Source organism: Scomber scombrus, chromosome 19, assembly GCF_963691925.1.
Source record: "Scomber scombrus chromosome 19, fScoSco1.1, whole genome shotgun sequence".
NCBI lineage: Eukaryota > Metazoa > Chordata > Actinopteri > Scombriformes > Scombridae > Scomber > Scomber scombrus.
Window position 1 is genome coordinate 465,589 of NC_084988.1, and position 10,000 is coordinate 475,588.

Genomic DNA, 10,000 nt, shown 5'->3' on the forward strand with positions numbered 1-10,000 from the left:
AATGAATAACTAAAAAAGGACCTCAAAGTGTAATTATAGTGCAGTATTGTGTCTGACTGCACTGTGTGTCCTTTTAGTGACTTTAATACAAATCATTATGTTCTGCTGCAAACTCCTTATTTATACTTTATTGTAGTCTAGTTTTTTATTTTATTTTTCTCTTTCTATTTTTCTGTACTTTGTTTTAATTATTTTATTATTATTGAGTTTTCTTATTTATAATTGTATGGTTTAATGTTTAGAATTTTTACTATAATTGGGTGTTGTTGTTTTTTAATTGTATGTTTTATGTTCTTTGTTTCCAATTCTTACTGTCAAATGTTTAGTTAGCACCAACAGACTCTTTAATAGTTTATTATAGTTCACTAAAACTAAAACTACAATGAACAAGTACCTCAAACTGTACTACAGTAGAGTTAGTTTATATTTCATTTTATTTATGTATTTTAAAGCAGGCTGGTTTCTTTTAATAAAGTTGTTAGGAGTGGTTTCTGTGGTCAGTGTAATGTCAGTCATTGGTGATCAATAAGCTGATTGTCTGATTGTTTGCTACTTTTTTAATCAATAAAGACCAAACCTGGATGGGTGCTCTGTTTTCCGGAGCGGATAATGCTCCCCTGACCGCACCACGCAGAGTGAGTAAGTGGGCGGGACTTCGCTGCTCTGCTGAGTGTCGGTTGGCTGGCCTCGCGGTCACTCCTCCGCCATCAGCCAATGGTCGCCGTGGAAACTGTCCCGCGAACCACGGCGGTGATGAAATGGAGCGCTGACGTCACGGGGAATAACGGCAGGAAGCGACGATGACGCAGAGTGACGCCTCATGAGTCAGGCTCTGTAATAACTTTATTTATAACAAATTGAAACTTTAAACTTTATTAATGTTTTTATCTGATGGATTATTAACAATTTCTGGATCAATACATTCAACTTTAATCAATATCTGGATCAATACTTTAAATAAAATGCAAACAGATTTCAGGTAATTAAAAAATATTAGTTATTTTTGTATGAAAATATTAAATAAGTAATTATATATTACACTCACACAAGCACACACTGTCACACACACACACACACACACACTCACACACACACAAACACACACAAAACATAAAAGAATGAAACAAGATTAATATAACTGATAATAAAATGTTTTATATTTAGTTTCATGTTTTATAAATGATGCAGACATTTGTCATCTGAGTCACAGTGACATCAGAGTGACATCACAATGACATCACAGCTTTTTATTACAAACAGTCATACAGTTCAGACCAGAAACTTTATTTTTATAAAAATTCCCCATTAACCCCAGTGAAAAAACAGGTTTCCATGACGACATGGTGAGCAGCGTGACAGAACCTGATAATGTAATAAATGAACCTCATAACTCAATAAAAATGTTATAATGTTATTACATTAACAGGGAATTATTACATTATTAGGTTCTGCAAAAATAAGGTTTACCCAATAATATAATAAATTATTACATCATCAGTACAGAGATTATTACATTATTGGGAAATGAACTTTATTACGTAATAAGGTTTTATTACGTTAGCAGGTTTTATTACATTATTGGGAAATGAACTTTATTACGTTAGCAGGTTTTTTTACGTAATCAGGTTTTATTACATTATCAGGTTTTATTACGTTAGCAGGTTTTTTTACGTAATCAGGTTTTATTACGTTAACAGATTTTATTACATTATCAGGGTTTTTTTTACGTAATCATGTTTTATTACGTTAACAGGTTTTTTTTACGTTATCATGTTTTATTACGTTAGCAGGTTTTATCAAGTTAGCAGGTTTTATTACATAATCAGATTTTACTACATTATCATGTTTTATTACGTAATCAGGTTTTTTATGTAATCATGTCTTATTACATTATCGGGTTTTATTACGTTAGCGGGTTTTATTAAGTTAGCAGGTTTTATTACATAATCAGATTTTACTACATTATCATGTTTTATTACATTATCATGTTTTATTACGTAATCAGGTTTTTTATGTAATCATGTCTTATTACATTATCGGGTTTTATTACGTTAGCAGGTTTTATTACGTTAGCATGTTTTATTACGTTAGCAGGTTTTATTACGTTAGCAGGTTTTCTGATTGGACGGTTTCAAACACAGAGCTTAAAGCTGGAACCAATAAAACTGGTTTAATAACCTGATTCAGACCCGTTAATAATCTGTTTACTGTTTAACTGATAAACTGATGATTGATCACATGACTGATGATCAATAATCATGATATGAAAGGTTGAAGCTGCAGCTCAGACCAGCTGAGACTGGATCAAGGTGGATCCGTGGTCACATGACTCCGTACAGGTGGGTCACATGACTCTGTACAGGTGGGTCACATGACTCCGTACAGGTGGATCACATGACTCCGTACAGGTGGGTCACATGACTCTGTACAGGTGGATCACATGACTCTGTACAGGTGGATCACATGACTCCGTACAGGTGGATCACATGACTCCGTACAGGTGGGTCACATGACTCTGTACAGGTGGATCACATGACTCCGTACAGGTGGATCACATGACTCCGTACAGGTGGATCACATGACTCCGTACAGGTGATCACATGACTCCGTACAGGTGGGTCACATGACTCCGTACAGGTGATCACATGACTCTGTACAGGTGGATCACATGACTCTGTACAGGTGATCACATGACTCTGTACAGGTGATCACATGACTCCGTACAGGTGATCACATGACTCTGTACAGGTGGTCACATGACTCTGTACAGGTGATCACATGACTCTGTACAGGTGGATCTCTCTGAGCGTGTCGGCGTCTGCGTCTCGGCCCAGGTAAACGTCGTAGTCAACAGGAAGTTCCTCCACCCAGCCGGGCTGCAGCGCCTCCTGCTGGACACAGGAAGTACCCGTAATTAAACAGCTGTCAGTCAAACGGAGACGGACTCTGACTGGACGGGAGAGTTTAGACATTAGACAGCAGCTGTAATCATTTAATTATTAATGAGGATAAAATTAAAAGATCATAAATTCAGGGAAAAGTACGGAAGCCCAGAGAGGCAAAAAAACCTCTGATGATCATTTTCTGTCGTTTTTACTGAATAATCTTTATTAGTTTTTATCTGTGAGACAAAAGGACAAAATGTGTGTTGTTGTAATTCTCAGTTTGACCACAAGAGGCTGAAGAGCTGCATGTTTTCATCCAGGTGACAAAATACATTTTTTATACTGATATTGATTATTACTTTTGTGTGATTATTTTTCTTATTTACATTAAATCATGTTGTTGTTATTATTCTACATGTGTGATGCTGTTAGTGAGTCTGACCTGCAGAGCGCTCAGACTCTCCTGCAGACTGGGAACCGTCACCAGCAGAGATCCTTTCTTCCTCAAGTTCTGCATGATGAACCTCCAGGCTCTGCACACACACACACAAACACACACACACACACACACGGGTATAAAGATAAATGTCGATTCAATGATCAACAAACCTTTTTTTACTTTTTTACTTGTTGTGTGTATTACAGTGTGTGTTTCTGTGTGTTGTGTGTATTACAGTGAGTTGTGTGTATTACAGTGTGTGTCTCTGTGTTGTGTGTCCTAACCTGACTTGCTCGCTGGGCTCCATGAAGTACTCGAACACGTTGTTCATAACGACTACGTCAGCGTTCTGCAGCAGAACGTCCTGCGTGCAGACGTCAGCGTGGAGAACCTGCAGCAGACTCTCCTCATTAGAGACTCCATCACCCATAATGCACCACAACCCCCCAGAACCCCTCCCCCGTATCCCAGCAACCACACACCATCCTTATCATAATAATATTAATAATACTTGTTTAATATTCAAACATGATTTCTGTCACACCGATCTGAAGCACATGATGCTGTAAAATGTAACACACACACACACACACACACACACACACACACACAACAAACAAACACAAACACACACACAACCACACACACAAACAAACATAGACACACAAACACACACATATAGACACACAAACACACACAAACAAACACATAGACACACAAACACACACAAACAAACAAACACAAACACAAACACACACACACAAACAAACACATAGACACACAAACACACACAAACAAACACATAGACACACATAAACAAATAAACACAAACACACACACACAAACACACACATAGACACACAAACACACACAAACAAACACACATATACACAAAAACACACATAAACAAATAAACACAAACACACAAACACAAACAAACACACACAAAGACACACAAACACACAAACACACAACAGACACACACACATTTCTGGTTAACCCTTTATTTAACATCACTGTGTCTCTATACTGTTAATAATGAATAATAATAATAAAGTGTAACTGTGTCACTGACCTGAACTCTGTCAGTCAGTTTGTATTTCTGCAGCGTTTCATTCTGCAGCCTGATGAACTCTGAACTGAGCTCCAGACCCACGAGCCGAGAGGCCGAGCTGTACACGTAACCCTGCACACACACACACACGCACAGAGAGAGACACACACGCACACACACACACACACAGAGAGAGAGACACACACACACACACACACACACAGAGAGACACACACACACGCACACAGAGAGAGAGAGACACACACACACACACACACACACAGAGAGAGAGACACACACACACACACACACAGAGAGAGAGACACACACGCACACAGAGAGAGAGAGACACACACACACACACACACACAGAGAGAGAGAGAGAGACACACACGCACACACACACACACACACACACACAGAGAGAGAGAGAGAGACACACACACGCACACAGAGAGAGAGAGACACACACACACACACACACACACAGAGAGAGAGACACACACACGCACACAGAGAGAGAGAGACACACACACACACACACACACACACACACACACACACACACACACACACACACACACACACACACCATGTTCAGCAGCTAGTCAGACAGATAAACAACGAGCTCCTCCTCGACTTTAAGGAGCTTTATAGTTGAGTTTCAGCTCACTGACAGAGAAGAAATATATGTTATAGATACTTTATGATGTGATGTAAAGTGAAGCTCTGACCCCGTACAGCACAGCTCCCAGTCTGGAGCCGACGTCCACCAGCACGCGGCCGCTCAGGTCCGGCAGAACGTTCTGGAACAAGAACCGCAGCTCGGACACGGAGAACGAGTGAGAGATGAAATCTGCAGGAGGAGAAGAAGAAGAAGAACTCCATCTTTAATTACTCTCACACTCCACACAGAATGTAATGATGATGTAATGATGATGATGATGTAATGATGATGTAATGATGATGTAATGATGTAGTGATGATGAAATCTGCAGGAGAAGAAGAAGAGGAAGAACTCCATCTTTAATCTCACACCACACAGGATCATGTTGTGTGGAAAAGCTGTGATGATGATGATGTAATAATGATGTGATGATTATGTAATGATGATGTAATAATGATGTGATGATGATGTGTTGATGATGTAATAATGATGTGATGATGATGATGATGATGTAATAATGATGTGATGATGATGTAATGATGATGTAATAATGATGTGATGATGATGTGATGATGATGTAATAATGATGTGATGATGATGTGATGATGATGTGTTGATGATGTAATAATGATGTGATGATGATGTGATGATGATGTAATAATGATGTGATGATGACATAATGATGACGTGATGATAATGATGATGTGATGATGACGTAATAATGATGTGATGATGTGATGTGTTGATGATGTAATAATGATGTGATGATGATGATGTAATAATGATGTGATGATGATGTAATGATGATGTAATAATGATGTGATGATGATGTGATGATGATGTAATAATGATGTGATGATGATGTGATGATGATGTGTTGATGATGTAATAATGATGTGATGATGATGTAATAATGATGTGATGATGACGTAATGATGACGTGATGATGACATAATGATGACATGATGATATAATGATGATGTGATGATGATGTGATGATGACGTAATGACGTGATGATGTAATGATGATATGATGATGTAGTGATGATGATGTAATGATGATGATGTAATGATGATGATGTGATGATGTAATGATGATGATGATGTAATGATGATTTGATGATGATGTAATGATGATGATGTAATGATGAAGATGTAATGATGATGTAATGATGATGATGTGATGATGAAGATGTAATGATGTAATGATGTATTGATGTAATGATGATGAAGATGTAATGATGTAATGATGTGATGATGTAATGATGATGATGTGATGATGTTATTATGATGATGATGATGTAATGATGTAATGATGATGTAATGATGTAATGATGATGTAATGATGATGTGATGATGATGATGTAATGATGATGATGATGTAATGATGATTTGATGATGATGTAATGATGAAGATGTAATGATGTAATGAGGATGTGATGATGATGATGTAATGATGTAATGATGATGATGTAATGATGATGATGTAATGATGAAGATGTAATGATGTAATGATGTAATGAGGATGTGATGATGATGATGTGATGATGTTATTATGATGATGATGATGTAATGATGTAATGATGATGTAATGATGTAATGATGTAATGATGATGTAATGATGATGTGATGATGATGATGTAATAATGATGTAATGATGTAATGATGATGATGTAATGATGATGATGTAATGATGATGATGATGTAATGATGATTTGATGATGATGTAATGATGAAGATGTAATGATGTAATGATGTAATGAGGATGTGATGATGATGATGATGTAATGATGTAATGATGATGATGTAATGATGATGATGTAATGATGAAGATGTAATGATGTAATGATGTAATGAGGATGTGATGATGATGATGTAATGATGTAATGATGATGATGTAATGATGATGATGTGATGATGATGATGTAATGATGTAATGATGATGATGTAATGATGTAATGATGATGTAATGATGATGCGTTGCTCACCCAGCGCCGCCGTGCTGCAGGATCCACAGGTGAGGCAGTACGAGCGGCTCATGGTTCCTTCCTCACACAGCTGGTCCACCTGCTCGTCATCGTACAGGAAACCGTCCACGTGCACCGTCGGCCGCGACTGCTGCTGCATCTGAAACGGACACGTAGTGCACGTTAGCACTGTTATGTACTACTGGTTACTACTGGTTACTACTGGTTACACTGTTAGGTACTACTGGTTACTACTGGTTACTACTGGTTACTACTGGTTACACTGTTAGGTACTACTGGTTACTACTGGTTACACTGTTAGGTACTACTGGTTACTACTGGTTACTGCTTTATTTGCACATTTGTAAAAATAAAAGTCAGAGAAAAATAGTAAATTAAAATAAAACATGTGAATGGCTGTAGACTTTAGTTTCATTCTATCTGTTCTGTTGCTCCCGGTCCTCCTCCACTTCCTCTTCCTCCTTCACTTCCTCCTCCTCCTCCTCCTCCACTTCCTCTTCCTCCTCCTCCTCCTCCTCCTCCACTTCCTCTTCCTCCTCCTCCTCCACTTCCTCCAACTTCCGACCCATCTCAAACCGTTTCTCCCCGCTGTGTTTCAGATGCAGCAGCAGTCGCGGCTACTACTAGAAAGAACTGTTGCAGCCCAGCTCCAGAACCACCTATCCGACAATAATCTCTATGAACACTTTCAGTCTGGCTTCCGTCCCCTTCACAGCACCGAGACAGCCCAATGACCTCCTGATGGCATCTGACTCTGGACTTCTCTCCATTCTGGTTTTCCTCAACCTGAGCGCAGCTTTTGACACCGTTTCCCATGAAATCCTCCTGGACAGGTTGTCCTCCATTGGAATCACTGACATCCCTCTGGCCTTCAGCCGATCTGCCCCCCCGCCTTTGGGTTAGGGTTAGTCTCCCACCAGACATTCACACTTCTGACTCTGTTTCCACCTTTAAATCCCGCCTGAAAACGCTCCTATTCAGAGCAGCATACTCTGTCTCACACTAACTATGCATCACGTTCTTGTTTATTTATTGTACTGATGCTTTATAGTCACATTCATATTTATTCCTTATATTTGCACTAAATGTTACCTGATTTATATTGTTTGATGTTCTGTTGTTGTGTTTTATGTGCTTTGTAAGGCGCCTTTAAATAAAATGCATTATTATTATTATTATTATAATGTACTATATATAGTATAATGTGTAGTATAGTGTGTAGTATAGTGTGTGTACCTTGTGGTGTGCGGTGGTCTCCGAGGGTAACATGGCATCTAGAGGCAAACTGGCTCTCAGATCGTCTGCGATGCTTTGAAGCATCACCGTCCTGTTATCTACCAGCAGCTCATCCAGCTCATCTACAGGACACACACATACAGAGACACACACACACACACAGAGACACACACACACACACACACACACACACAGAGACACACACACACACACACACACACACACACACACACACACACACACACACACACAGAGACACACAGACACACAGACACACACACACACAGACACACAGACACACAGACACACACACACACACAGACACACACACACACACACACAGACACACAGACACACAGACACACACACACACAGACACACACACACACACACACACACAGAGACACACACACACACACAGAGACACACACACAAACACACACATACACACACACAGAGACACACAGAGACACACACACAGACACACAGACACACAGACACACACACACGCACACACACACACACACACACAGACACACAGACACACACACACACAAACACAGACACACACACACGCACACACACACACACACACACACACACAGAAACACAGACACACACACACGCACACACACACACACAGACACACACAGAGACACACACACACACACACACACACACACACACACACACAGAAACACAGACACACACACACGCACACACACACACACAGACACACAGACACACACACATACATACATTATTTAAAACATGTGAGGCGGTTGATTAAAGTTGCAATACACTACATTGAGCACCAACATCTCAGACCAAAACAACAAACAAACATTCACTCAGTAAAAAAAAAAGAAAGACAACTGACAGCTCACAAAGCTCTGATCAAATCTTTAAGTTAGTTATTTCTTCTTTCCTCTCCCATTAATCATCCCACCACCCCTCACATTTATCTGCTGACCCTTTGGAGGGGCCCCACCCCTAGGTTGGGAACCACTGGACTAAACTAGCTAACTGTATATAAAGTAGTGTAAACTAGCTCCACCTCCAGCAGCTACAACAGTAACATGCTGCTCTAACACTGATGCTTCACTATTAATAATCTAATGATGTCATAATAATAATATATCAGTCAGAGGACCAAACCACTACTTTACTGTAATACTGCATACTACATCACTATAATACTGCAGTACTTTACTGTAATACTGCATACTACATCACTATAATACTGCAGTACTTTACTGTAATACTGCATACTACATCACTATAATACTGCAGTACTTTTACTGTAATACTGCATACTACATCACTATAATACTGCAGTACTTTTACTGTAATACTGCATACTACATCACTCATAATACTGCAGTACTTTACTGTAATACTGCATACTACATTACTATAATACTGCAGTACTTTACTGTAATACTGCATACTACATCACTATAATACTGCAGTACTTTACTGTAATACTGCATACTACATCACTATAATACTGCAGTACTTTACTGTAATACTGCATACTACATCACTATAATACTGCAGTACTTTACTGTAATACTGCATACTACATCACTATAATACTGCAGTACTTTTACTGTAATACTGCATACTACATCACTATAATACTGCAGTACTTTACTGTAATACTGCATACTACATCACTATAATACTGCAGTACTTTTACTGTAATACTGCATACTACATCACTATTAT

The 10,000-nt window shown here is 38.9% G+C and overlaps 1 protein-coding gene across 1 annotated transcript in view; it reads right to left on the reverse strand.

Moving 5' to 3' along the window:
- Window positions 1–2,711: 2,711 nt before the first annotated feature.
- Window positions 2,712–10,000, reverse strand: part of zgc:109986 (uncharacterized protein LOC553566 homolog) — a 9,437-nt gene continuing 2,148 nt past the window's right edge. Inside the window, exons 2-8 of the mRNA XM_062440557.1 lie at window positions 8,270–8,391; window positions 7,034–7,172; window positions 5,113–5,234; window positions 4,400–4,510; window positions 3,609–3,715; window positions 3,328–3,418; window positions 2,712–2,888 (exon numbers count right to left, since the gene is read on the reverse strand). Coding sequence (XP_062296541.1) covers window positions 2,775–2,888; window positions 3,328–3,418; window positions 3,609–3,715; window positions 4,400–4,510; window positions 5,113–5,234; window positions 7,034–7,172; window positions 8,270–8,391 — 806 coding nt within the window. The 3' untranslated portion in view covers window positions 2,712–2,774. The remainder of the gene's footprint in view (window positions 2,889–3,327; window positions 3,419–3,608; window positions 3,716–4,399; window positions 4,511–5,112; window positions 5,235–7,033; window positions 7,173–8,269; window positions 8,392–10,000) is intronic.